Source organism: Gopherus evgoodei, chromosome 8 (assembly GCF_007399415.2).
Source record: "Gopherus evgoodei ecotype Sinaloan lineage chromosome 8, rGopEvg1_v1.p, whole genome shotgun sequence".
NCBI classification, from domain to species: domain Eukaryota; kingdom Metazoa; phylum Chordata; order Testudines; family Testudinidae; genus Gopherus; species Gopherus evgoodei.
The window spans coordinates 13,918,705-13,932,962 of record NC_044329.1 but is presented as its reverse complement, the minus strand read 5'-3'; the positions used below and the strand labels follow the sequence as shown (position 1 = coordinate 13,932,962).

At 37.5% G+C, this 14,258-nt stretch overlaps 1 protein-coding gene across 4 annotated transcripts in view; it reads right to left on the bottom strand.

Moving 5' to 3' along the window:
* FSTL4 (follistatin like 4) overlaps positions 1-14,258 on the bottom strand; it is a 471,928-nt gene that overhangs the window by 14,615 nt on the left and 443,055 nt on the right. For 2 of the 4 annotated variants that reach the window (XM_030573170.1, XM_030573173.1), the window contains 4 exons: positions 9,918-10,079; positions 8,820-8,954; positions 6,985-7,011; positions 1,814-1,932 (listed from right to left, as the gene is read on the bottom strand). In XM_030573170.1, the coding sequence (XP_030429030.1) occupies positions 1,814-1,932; positions 6,985-7,011; positions 8,820-8,954; positions 9,918-10,079 (443 nt within the window). The remainder of the gene's footprint in view (positions 1-1,813; positions 1,933-6,984; positions 7,012-8,819; positions 8,955-9,917; positions 10,080-14,258) is intronic. The other 2 variants (XM_030573171.1, XM_030573172.1) reach the window with 2 other exon arrangements.

The window sequence follows — 14,258 nt, the reverse complement described above, 5'->3', positions numbered from 1 at the left end:
GGTGACTCATACCCTCTCTTGAGCAGAAAAGAGGACACTACCTGTTCCTGGAGGTGGTGAAGCAATCCACCTCTGGAAGTCCTCATTTTAGGAATATTCTGGGGAGAATTTGAGTGTCTAGCTCCCATTTGTACACCTGCAAGAGGTGTCTGCTGAGGACATTGGCTGTGGTGTTCTGAATACCTCAGAGACAGACCACTGAGATTCGGATCTGATGAGCTATGCACCAGTTCCATAGTTTCATGACTTCAGGGCACAGAGAGGGAGATCTTCCTGCTCCCTGTTTGCTGATATAAAATGTGCAGGATACATTGTCCGTCATGACCCTGATTGATTTGCTCCTTATGAGGGTAGGAAATGAAGGCAAGCCCCGACAGCCCCAAACGCCAACAGATTGATGTGGAGACTGGTTTCTTGAGTTCTCCATCTGCCTTGATTCGTGCAGGTACTGAGGTGGGCTCCGCATCCCAACAGCGATGCATCTGTCATTAAAGTCACTGATGGGGCTGGCTGACAGAAAGGAACATCTGCACAGATGTTGAGTTGGTTCTTCCACCGGTCTAAGGAATTTCTCACTTGAAGAGGAACTGTCACCTATGTGTCCAAGGTGTCTCTGACTGGACAATAAATTGTTCTAAACCACCCCTAGAATTTCCTCATTAGCAGTCTGAGTTTAATCTCCCTGTTTTTCCTTCCCCTGGATTTGAGGGCCAGGCAGAAGTTGCACTTCTGGGAGATGTGGGATTCCTGCAAGGAATGAACACACTTAAGTGTGGCTGTCACTCATAGGTATAGTCTCTTGGCAGGAGAGGCAAAGTGTGAAACCTGGCAAGCCAGGCATGCTCTATCAGGAAAAAATAAGTCTCCCCAAGAAGAAAAGGAGTAAAACAATCTTCTCACTATTTATCTAACTATAAAATTATCTAACCACTACAGAATGTTACAAAAGCCAATGCATGCTCCAGGTAGACATGGTAGAGTTCTATCTCAGACTGAGGTGACCGAGAAGGAACTGATGGTGGTTCACCTGTGCACCCCTATATAGCTTCGGCAATTGGCATGAGGAGGCATAAGGCACATGTATGGGCTGAACAGACACTGCTAACTGAACATCTCTGAACAAGGGCTGCACAGATGCATATGGACCTGAAGTGCAGCACCCATAGGGACTTGAAGAAGAACGACATTGAACAAGTACTGTGGAAGTACCAACCCTTGCATAGATTTAGGCCCAAAGCTCAGTATATCCTGGGTGCAACTGTGACAGGGATTGCAAAGCAGCTGGTTGTGGCTCCCTGATTCCTGAGCCATATCTCAAGTGGTCATCTGCCAGCTAAGAATACACAGAACACAGTACTATTCCAGTTGCATGCCCTGTCCTGCCACCAACATTCCCGCACCAACTGCACCCGGAGGCTGTAGAGCATGGGGGGAGGGGGCCATGAAAGCATTTACACCAGAATTTCACTGGGGGGGGCCACAATGGGGCAGCCCTCAGCTGGGGAGACCTAGTTGCTTTGTGGCCCAGTTCTGATTTGGTAGAATTTTATATCCACTTAGCACAGTTGGAAATGACTATGCAAGGTGTTGGATATTGGCAAGCCAGATCCAAGACACTCTGTGATTCCAAGGCTAAACTTCCTTCACTTTTTGCATGGCCACAAATCCCCGCCTTGCACATCCTCAACTGGACACTTTGTTAATGTAACTTTTCCCACTTACTGTATATCCTCTTCACAAGATCTAGGGAGCACAAGCTGACAGATGACTTGGATACTTCATTACAACAAATCAAAACAAAACAAAAACTTACATAACTTGTAAAAATCCTCTCACTGGGTTTGATATGTCTTTGGATCTCACATTCGTTTGGCTGAATGACTGTGATCCCATCATTGGAAAAGACATAAAACATGTTTCCCACACTTAGGCCTTTAAGAAAAAAAAAACAAAGCGAAAGAAGCAGAATTTAAAACAACAACAAAACCATATTTCTAGACTTTTTATTTTTGGAAGAACAACAAAAAATCACTTTACATAAAAACTGGTAATTTGGATGCAGTTGGTGCATTCACAAAATCAAACTTCATGTCATAACGAGGGCTTCAAGGTGTGAGGAAGGAGGTACAGACACATTCAAAAACACATTGCTTTGGTGGCGGCAGTAACAAAGATAGGGAAATATCTTGAGGTCTTCCATGCTTATAACTGTCTCAGAATTTGAATGTGTGTGACATTCTAACCGTGCCAAACCATGACTTTTTTCTCTTTCCATTTACACTGGAAATAGCTTGCTAACTGTTATGCAACTGAGAATGAACTGTCAGCTAAAACACACAAACAAAATAACCTCTCAAAGTCACACAGTTACAATTAATTTGACCTTTTGTAATTTGCAAATTGTAAAGATGAATAAAAGCATTGCTTGATTATTTCATGAAATACATTTTAAAAAATCCATCCTGTAGTCTAAAACCATCTGCATGAACCAAAAATAGCCACCAAAACAAATACATTTTTGAAATTTTGCAAACTGTAATTCACAAATGTGGAATATTTCAGCATTGCAATAGCACTCATCTATCAAAACTGGGGCATTCCAGGAGTTTTTGACAAACTGGCTACTTCTCAGTGGATTTCTGTTGTAAGATTATAATTTCACATTTCTGTTGAGCAGAAATGCCCTACAACATTGATCGTTTGATTCTTCTTCAGCTACATGCAAATGCAGAAAATAATATCTTATAAAATGGGTTAGGGAATCTTTTCAAAATCAGAATCAGAAAGATCCCAAAACTCTAACTTTTTATACCACCTGCTAAATAAATTCTTCCAATGGCCTTTGTTATCTCAGATAATGTTGATAGTGTACTTATCTGCCAAACTTCCATGGCACTGGTGATATAGAATTTTGTTTTTAATAAAATTTGCTCCATAGAAAATAAGGTCCTGATCCTGCAAACACTTAGAAACATGAGCAACTCCACACTACTGGGACTAGTTCTCCGTAGATTACTATCTATAAATCCTATTAGGAATATTCACATCTAAAGTGTTACTCCACATGCATTACGTGCTTCCAGGATTGGTGCCTGAACCATCACAGGAAATTTTTACAGTAAGAACTACATATGATTGAGACTAACACAGTTAGAAAATTTCATAAAATATTTGCTGTATTTATTTAAATGACATTTCAGCATGGGAGAGTATTCCTTAAATCTAAACTATCTTGGTGTCAAATATCTGGCTTCAGAGTACCACTGCATGTAGAGAGACTTTTTAACTTTGGGTATGTTTGTTGCTGCACTGAGAATCTGATGCTCTAAGATTAGTCTCTGAACCATATCACAGAAATACCCCAGTTAAGGCATCAAGCGGATACAGGAGCTGTGATCCTTGAAGGTGATGCCATAGTGAGGGATCATGCATTCTGAAAAAAACATAAATATTGAATTTCCACTCAGACTCTACCTAAGGACTAAGTAGCTTGGTAGGTGCTAAGGGCTAATTTTCCAGAAGTATATTACCAAGTCATTTTGCCCAGGCATTATAGCCAAAACTCCACCTTCACTGCATGCACATAACTCCCTTTTATTTCAATGGGAACTGAGTGTATGTATCGGAGAGCAGAATGTGGCCCTTTGTGCAATAAGTGAATGAATTTGCATATGTAAAATAAGTTTCATTTTAAAAAGTGAAAACATTCATGCAATAAATTATGACAATTGTGGTAGATGCCTGTTATTATCTGCATGCACATTATTAGTGTTATTTTATTTGATGATTTGGTTAAGAATATGAATGCGCTTTCCAGCTTTTAGTAGCCCCTAACAGCAAAGACACTGCTTGATAATGCCTTCAGTTCTGTGCAGATTTGGAGTTACTCTTCCAATTTACTTTAGTTACCTTGCAATGTTTTAACATGATGGTCCTGAATCTACTTCCCCTAAAGTCAGTGTGAGTTTTGTGTCTAACTTCAATGGAAGCAGGACCAGGCACTATTTAAAACATGAAGATGTTTGTTGAAGATAACACTCTTTTCAGGGTTTACATGGTATTAAATTAAAATGCTCTTATGGTCGGTAATTTTCAATCCAGCTTTTAAACATAAAAGTTACTTTTCACTAGTTAACCCTTGGAGTTCAACTGTCATATCAAAAACATGCACCTCAGTCCTGACTGGCTTACACAGAGTAATGGTCCAATCAGTATCAATGGGGCAATCCATGTAATGGTTTTCCTCATTCTAATCCAAATCGACTGAAGCACTTTGATAGCTAAAACTGGTAATACAAGGCTTTCATGTTTTAATGTATATACAACTATAATTCTGATGATTATTTGTGTGCTCCCCCTGTCCTCCTTTGGCCCAGGCATAATGAAAACTATTCCAGCTTTGAAAAGAGTGTGATGATTAATTCTATATCTGAGCCACCCACTCTTCTATCTACTATTTTCACTGTACAAGATACATGCACATAAAAGCATTGATTATTGCATATACTTTCAATTCTGTGTGAAACTGGCTGAGCATGCTATGTGCGCTTGTTTCCTGGGTTATAGTTGTGTATATGAAAACTTTTGAAAATATAGCCCTCAACTGCAATTATTTAAACTCTGATTTACAGCAAAAAGCTTGCTTCATGCAGCACAGCATACAGTAATTAACTCATCATCAGTTTACTACAAAATCTAATTTATTGTAATATGAGAACATGAGAATTTGATCACCTTAATGGATTCAGCTGTACCCATCCTTTTGGTTAAATATTAAATCACCAGCTTTAATTTTAACAGGAAGGAAAAATAAATAAAATAAAATGTAAAAAACCATACCAAACAAAAAGCCCTCTTTCTCATCCAGCCTTTTCTCTTTGCCAAGTTTTATCATACTAAATTGGGTCCTTTCTCTAGAATGAATTTGCAGATCAAATATTTTACAACTTAATTTCTAATATGTAGGGAAAGATTTATATAATCATATTCTAAACACACAGTTATTTCAGGAAATTAATAATACATCTGCTCTCACTAGCACTGTTTCTCCCTCTACATGTTCAGAATTTAATTTAATTTAGAAATGTGCAGGTTTGATTCTGGTCAGTTTACAGTAACTGCACTATATTTAGTAGAACTATTATTCAACTTTACATATTCCTTTAATTCCTTTTCTGTCTATTTATTCCATGTAAAGTTTTCTCACCCCACCCCTCGAGGATCTTTAAGGTAGAACATGGGATACACAGTATATAAACAACCATGCACCGCTACATAGGTGACACTTGACTGATTTAATTCAATAGCAATTTCAGATCTGAGCAAACTATACACTGGAATGGAGCAAATCTAAATGCCCACAGTGCAATCTACATGAAACTCAGCAGTGGAGAAACAATCTCCATCATTGTGTATTACACAGTAGCTGGTGCTGAGTTGGGAATAGGGAAGAACTGTCTCAGGACAATCTGCTCAAGTTAGTGATCCTGCCACTTCTAATGACCCCAAAACTGCTGCTTTTACACGTATGCCATCAGCACTACTGCAGGGAATGGGACAGTGGATACACTCTGGGTGTTCATATGCCAAGATGAAGAACTACAGGTCACTGAAAACTGTCACTTTCCTTATGCCTCTAAAATCCTCAGGGCAAAGCCAAAGCAAAACGAATAGCCCTAAGCCAAGTGATGCAATAGATCCTCTCTTTGCATTGTGTAGAGGATCAGGTGTGAAATGGTCCTTGCACTCTCAGCTAGTAGGATGGAAATATATGCTTTGCCAGATGGCAGAAGGAAAGGATGCTTATGTCAGATACATTAAGGAAATTGCTCAAGAACAATTTATTCACTGGTGAAGACTTGTAGGCTAGTGTAATCTAGGCTTCCTTGTGTGGAAGCTGCACAAGTTAAGCCTGCACCCAATGCAACACCAGCTTGTGACCGGACTTTAAAAAAACAACAACCCCAAACAGTCACATCTTTTTAGTAGGTGTTTTATAGTCCAGGGACCAATTTTTCCAGTGGCTTGGAGGCACACATGCAAGACCTCAATAGTGCCCAAATGTCCACATTTGTGCATGCAGTTGGATAATATATGTTTGTACATATGGAAGCAGCTAAACTGTGAAATATCCAGTTCGGGCACAACTGCTTAGATATTTTTGCATATTCATTTACTGCCATTGTATGTGCAAATCAGTATCTAGATATCTTAATACCCATTTTTGCACATAACTACAGTATATGTACACACAAAATTAAATGAAATGTTGGCCACAAGTGTCTCCTAACTGAGTTTGAGTCCATTAGCTACTTAGGATGCTTTTTCTCTAATTTAGCCTTCAAGTTACAGAAATTTTGACCTTGTGCAGGACACACTATAAATTTGATCAGATTAGAGTTCTTAATTGCCAATTAAAACAAGAAGAAATGAGGCATCCTGTGCCCTGCATCTATTTAAAGGATTGGAGGGAGCAATAATTATTGTTTCACCCAACACATATGAACACAAGCAGTGTGTGTGTGGTTTACATAATAAATATTTGTACATACTATTAAAGAACAGGCAAAGAACAGCATGAACCACATGTTTAAAAATGGAACTTATATTTTTGTCTACATTTGTTCATTTGCAGTAAATTGAGATCATAGTTGTTCTGGAAATTCTGTTAAACTATTGATATATGCTAAGAATCTGACATTAAATTGCATTAGTGATTGTTTCTGCCAAATCAACAATTTAAAATACATCAGGATCATCTATTATTGATAGAAAAAACATCTAAGGGATTATGTACAGAATTTACATCACAAAAGTGACATCTATTATATGAAGGGTGACTTTTGGACTGCTGGTCTGATATTTAATCTGAAAGCCGTGAGAGCTGATAAAGTTAGTGGCAAGTCAGTGGAGAATGGCCCATTATGGAATTACTGAAGCAGACAAGCACATTATCACTACAACAAAACAACTTTACTGCAGTACCTTCCTCTCGCCACAGTATGTTTGCAACTGCAGCATCAGAAAATTGGGAAAGCCAGAAAATAATCAAGAAAAGAAAAAACATACAATGTCAAAATTTTCATTGTAGCAGTTAACTGAATTAACACTGTGATTTTAAGTGAATTGCTTAATTTGTAAAAACTTCATAGCATTAATCCAGGCAAAGTATTTGATCTGAATAAAACATCAGGAAAAAAAGACATTTCCAAAGTCAAACTTCTCCTTGTGGGAGAATCCTGCAGTCCTTGCACTGGTAAAATTCCCATTACAATGAATGAGAGTTTTGACTGTACCAAGACTGCAGGGTCAAGCCTTGATGTACAGAATGTTCTCCTGAATGTAATTGTAGGTACAGTACAGACAGTGATTTCCCATACATTTTCATTAAACAAATATAATATCTTTCTGAAGCCTAGAACGGACAGTTATACCAATGAAATGCTTTCCAGTATTTCCTCTGGAAATGTTATGTAACAACACTATATTTTCATTTAGGATTCAAACAACATCCTTAGGTATATTACTTGAATTTCAGTTTGTAATATCTCAAATTATTTCTCAACATAGTATAATTTCCCTTGCCCAAGGGTTCAAGTGAAAATGACAGATATTTGCAAGAATACACAATTCTATTTAATGAACCAAGTATTGCCATGAATGTGTGTATCTATTTTTAACACTAATTCAGAATGTGGTGTATTTTTGGGAGGTGACCTAAGCAGCAGAATCAACCCACGCATGTACAATCTGCAGAACCTTTAGAAGCATCATATGCAGAAGCACTCTGGAGAGTTACTCCAATGTGGCAACCAATCAGCTCTTCCAATATTGCAATTTCCTGTTGGGTATTGCTAATAACAGTGCTGCGCTCTAACCGAAGACAGTGGCTAAGATTTGGATGGCAAAATATTTGTCTTTGTTATGGAAAATAATCTTAATATTTTAAAAACCTGTTTTGCTTCTTTTCAGCGTGATAGAGGTACACTAAACAATTCAAGCAATCTGAACTGGTAACATCCCTTAAAGTTAAAATTGTTTCACAGATCACTATTCTAGGCATCCAATATTTGGCTATTTTGAGTATTACTTGTCTTGAAAAAGGAAAAGTCTGTACAAACAGACCAATGAAATTTCATTTTTGAAATCAGGCAATCATTAGAAGAAATCTCTGGAGTGTATTCTTTTACATCCAAAAATACACCTCTACCCCGATGTAACACGATCTGATATAACACAAATTCGGATATAACACGGTAAAGCAGTGCTCCAGAGGGGGCGGGGCTGCACTTGGGCAGATCAAAGCAAGTTCAATATAATGCAACTTCACTTACAAAGCGGTACGATTTTTTGGCTTCTGAGGACAGCGTTATATCGGGGTAACGGTGTATTAGCAATATAGTAAAGCTATCTATGCTCATATCTCAACATAACCCTAACACACAAAAGACCCTCAACAAGGTGATACAATAAGTCTTCTATCATACTTCATGTGATATCTTCTCAAAATAGAGCCCTGTTCTGTAATCACTGTGTGGGCAGAGTTCACACTAGCTTCAATGGGAGTTCCACAGATTGTGAGGAATGATTCCAGGACCAAGTTGTAATTGCAAATGTGTGATGGTTATTTTAGTGGACTAAAGAACACAAAGCAGATTACATTCATGTTAGGCCTCTTCCTGGACACCCTTACTAAGGCAAAATTCCCATTGAATATGTTCAGGTAAAGAGGGGAAGTGGTAACTTCAGCTAAACCACATAGCATTAGAACAAAAATAAATAGTGGGTTCCTAAAAAGATAAAGGAAAAAATAAGCTTACGAGTCTTTCTGGCTGAATCTTCGATGAAAAGAGAAGATATGTCCTCATCCACTCCCACTTCATTTTTAGCAATGCATGTGTAGGCACCGGTGTCTTCATATCGAACACTACTGATATGAAGTTCACTTCCATTTGCTGCAACAAAGACATCCATAAACTGTTCCTCACTGCTGTAACATAGCTGTTCAAATGCCTTAGCTTCCTAAAGAGGCTTCTTATAGGCTTGCAAAGTGAAAAGTTTTTATCTCTGAATATTTTCCATGTTTAAACTGAGATTTTGAGGAGTTTGTGGATTGCTAGAGGATGGAAGTGTTTTCTTTTCCTAGTGTCAAATACAGACTTCCCACAAAGAAATAAAGTGAAATTCCACATCCAAACAGAATGCAACATCTTATTTATTTGCTTCAAGTAAAAATTTGTTAAATTCCCCTTTTTTTTTTGCACAAAATCATACAAATACTACAATTTTTTTCATCAAATCAATGAAAACCTGATTTTTCACCATTTTAGTATAGGATGTTAATGTTTTCTACATAATCCCACCTATTGTGTTGTTCTCCTATAATGCACTATCATTTATCATTTAACTGTGTTAGGTGAGGTCTCGTTTCCTTATATTTAAATTGCAAGTACAATTTACACATGATTCTGCCCTCTGTTAGCTTTTGAAAATGAGGGTCTAAAATTAGCAATGAGAAATAATTTCATTTGCAGATGTTAATCTGAAAAGGGAGCCACCTGAATCAGAGCCTGATTCTCAGTAGGTTGCATCTTGTATAGTCATTTACATCTGTACAAAGTGAATGTAATATATTGCCTTTCTGATTGTTCCTGATTTAAACAATGAGCACAGCAGTGGAGTATCAGGTACACTATGTTTTAACAGAATGCAGTTATCATTTATACCAAGCAACATTGTACTTTATGGGAAAGTCACTGGAGAAAGAGAAAGAAAAAAGAACAGAGGTCATGGAAAATAATTTTCATAATTTTGTGACTGCAAAAGAAAAAGAACATCTATTTTTAGGTGCAACATAAACAATTTGACTCCTTTTTTTTTTTTAACAGTACATACATTTCCCAGAATTCTATCCTTACCTAAGAGTGTTAGTTGTTTGGATAATTTTGGCATGATATCAATACCATTTTTTAGCCAGGTAATTCTGGGATTAGGAATGCCTTCAGCATGACATTTGAGACTTGCGGATACGCCAGGTTCCTGTGCCTGAGTTTCAGGATATACACGAATCACTGGTGGCACTGTGGAAATAAGAAATTGGTGACTTTAAAGTAACTGGTCATTTGTCATCTTTCTTTGTGCTTTGTAATCCACTGACTTCGATCTCTGTTGTAGAAAAAGCCTGATCCAAAGGATTGTGAAATAAACAACACTCTCTTTTCTGTTGTAAACTAGAGTTAAGGTTGCAGTGTAGAAAAATCATTACTGTATTCTATTGACTGAATCAAAACAAAATGTTCCAAAATTAAATTCGGGAGGTTATCCTTGTATCTGATTTTGTAGTCAAATCATCTTTAATTTTTTTCAGTAAGGCTTTAAACTAACTCCGACTGAAGATATTGGAAAGACTCCCATCAGCTTCAATGAGAGTCGGATTGGGACATAAGGGGATTAGTCATGTGCTTAAAATTAAGCATGTGCTTAAATGCTTTGCTGGCTCAGGGCCTAATGATCTTGCTCTCTAATATAAACTGGAAACATTGCACTGAAATTGGTGGGAGCAGAACTGGATTCTTTGCCTGCACTCATTCAACAAAAGGCACCCAGCTATTCAATATTTTTAATTATTAAGAATGCATAGCAATAAAATAGCTTAAATGTTTACTACATATGATTCTGAGCAAGTAGGATATGTATAAATTATTTATTTAGTTGGAAGGTATCCAAATGTGACAATTTCTTGCAGGAAGCATTTATGTACTGATCGGCAGAACTACTAATTATATAACAATTTCAAACAAGTTAATTGATTTTCAGTCATGTTCCGATCATTGCTCAATTCAACAAACCTTAATATTACCCATTAACCATTTTTAACTATCTACTCTGGTATGTTTAAATAGTTTAAAATAATTCATAAGTGTTTTTAAGTTTGTTTTTATTCAGTGTACTATTCTTACTCTTACTATTTAAATACATTTCAATTTAAGGCTTGTGAAAGTTGCCAGGGTAACAGAATTACAGAACCGAAGTCTTAAGTCCGCTACTTACAACAAATGAAAGCCATTTAAAATTATATATTTGCTCACCATTACCATATGATTTCCACAGATACCTCCTATTTTTGACTATAAAGAAATACTGAGGTATTTCATACACCACACTGTGTAAAAATTGTTGGCAAATAGTGACTTTTGAATGGAGACAATAGGCGAACCATGGATACCATTCATCTGGATTGTTCAACCAATGTACCTCAGTCCTAACCTAAAGAGGTGATTAATCAAAAACTGCAAAAATAATTGTAAAGATATTAGGCCCATTAAATCTTTGGTCTTTCAGCTGAAATTCCCAATTTTAATTGTGTGGGCCAGATATTCAAAGGTATTCAGGCATTTATAGATGCAGATAGACACCTACAGGGATTTTTGAAAGCACCTAAGCAGGTTAGGTGCTTAACTACCATTGAAATCAATGGTGTGTGTGTGTAGACGTCTGTCCATTAGGAACTGGACTAAGACCACTAATTTTTAGGTAGGCCACTGAAAAGGTCAAAACTTTCATTCCCTGGTAACCTACGTTAGATTCACTCCAGCAGCCTAGAAGTGAACGGTTCCATATCCCATTACCAAGCTGTGGAGATAAAAGTCTTTGTAGTATTTATGACTTCAGTAACTGTGATTATAACTTCAATAACCTGATCAGAAAGCCACATAACAAGCGCCACCAGTCTATTACACTGCCAAAGGTAACTCCCCCAGTTGACAGATCATGTTTTCTTACCGTGGGGGAAAGGAGAAGATTTCTATGGCTTGTTCTTACACCTAAGAAATAGTTCCTGCTACATAGCAAAGAACTAAGCCCCCTTCTCACCAGATTTGAGAGAGTATTTCTTTGGAGGAGATGTGAAATTCTATTTTTACTGGTTATGTTTCAAAGTCTGAAGTAGCACTTGCAGAGGGGGTTGTGGGGATCTCAGGGAAGAGAAAGAAGGTATGTTCATTTGGAAGAAACAACACTATTTCCTGAAGGACACAGAACATAGGAAAACCGCGAGGATGTGAAAAGAACAGATTACAGAAGACTGAAGGATAATAGCAAATGATGGTACAATATAACGTGTCCCAGAACAAGAATTCCCTTTCTCCCCCACATTCTCAGGAGGATAGAAAGTTGTAATGTGAAAAGGGAAATTTTTTCTATAAAGGGAAGAATATTATATTATTTGCCAACAGGAAACTGCATATACAGTAGTTTAGATGAAGCAATCTAAAACAGAGTCTGTGTAAAACCCTACAGTGTACAGTACCCATTGCCAGATTCCTGACACCAACACTCCCAAAGGGGTGTGAACTAGGAGATTTGGCAATGTTCAATGGCTGTTCTTAATCACAGAAGTGCACACTGCACCTTTTTCCAGAAAGTAAAAGTACTGGTATACAGGAATGCTGCTTGCATCTGCCCCGTGCATCCAGAATGCACAAGAGCACCATCACTAGGCCATTGCAGCTCTCCTCACAGTGCTCCAAAGAGAAACAAGGGCAAAGTTTGTCCCTTAGTACTTTATTATATAGTACTGCAGACCCTATAACAAACAAAACTGTCAACCATAAGGGTTGGGCTATCAGTTTGGTATGGAGAAGAGAAGGATCAAGATTTTCTTACTTATCGTGCTCACTGGTTTTTCTAGTCACATCTTGACAACACAGAGGAGATCAAACACAGACTGCTCCACATTTCATTATACTGATTTGAATCAACAGAATGTTTGCAGTCATCTCCCAAATAAGGGACATAAGATATTGGAGGTTGCTGGCTTGAAAATCAGTAGATGAAAATGTTCCAGTTCTATGAGTCTGTGAATCAGGTGCAAAGACTTGCGTATTTAACATTTCAAAAATGTGTCAAAATTAATTCATTGCTAATGCTCGGCTGTCGATAGAATTTGTAAGGCAGTAACCAATGAAACGGTCAAATTTCTGTCCGTTTTTCAGTTAGGAAATTTTGGGAATCAATGAAGTAACAGTTTAAAGACTCGCAAAGCTGTAGAATGCATAGGCCCCAAGATGATAAAAGTACCTTCATCTAACAGCTGGTATTAAAAGAAACGCTACCAAACTAACCTTATCTACAGCTTGTGAGGGTGCTTGATATCTGTCTTGGGATAGTTCTAGTAATTAAGTTCAACAACATGCTCCTTAAAGCTTCTTTTTGATGAGCATAACTAGTGAGAGGAGATTCCATTCTCTCTCCCTTGTCTACTGGGTACCTAAAATAGGTATTGAGTTAGCACCTCTGGGTAATCTTTTGAATGGGGTCAGACATGACAGCAAGGCTTCAAGTTTGTTTTTATGGCTTTGAAAATGACTGTTCAAGTGACCAGAGGCAATGAAGAAAAAAAACACTCCAGAATTTCCAACAAAGGAATGTCTTTAGAGTCTACCTATGCATTAGATATTTAGATTTGTTTTATTTTCTATTCAGAAAAAAAGCACAATGCACCATTAGTGTCCTGTCATCCATGGCAATAAGTAACACAAACCACAAGTACTTTTAACCAGACTGACAAGCTTAGTTTCTAACCCTGCCAAGTCTACCAATCATAGTCTGTCTAGAGATATAAAAACCAGATTGATTAGATTTCATATTTCAAGAGAGCTGTGTGTAGAGGCTACTATAAAAAGCAATTGACATTATAAGAGTGCAATTCCTAAACAAATAGACGTATTGGCATTTTGACTTAATCCTCCTTCCATTAAAGTCAATGGCAAAGCTCCCATTGGCTTCAGGGGGTGCAGGATCAAGCCATGGGATAGGAAAGATACATATTTTATAATATATTGTAAATTATGATGGCTTTTTTTTAGCCCATTTCCTGCTCAAGTGGCCTTTTAACTGCTCAAAGGATACTGCTGTGATAGGGATCTCCAAGCATGACTGATGATTTAAGATTTTATTTTGGCATGGTAATTGCTGGATTTTTTTTTTGTTGATGTTGTTTACTGCGAAGCCTTAAGGTTAGATGAAGGCACACTACTTAACAAAGCTGAGATTTACTGGTATCATCAGTAGGCTGTGAGCCAGAAAATCCTGAGCTCCCACCCCAGTCTTGATATCAATTCTCTCTGTAGCTTTCGAAAAACCTTTAAAGTTATCTGATTCTATGTATTTCACATGTGGGGACATGATCACCTTACTGAACTTTTATGAAGACCTGGAGTGCAGTGTTTGTTTCATGGAGACACACAAAGGGTAACATT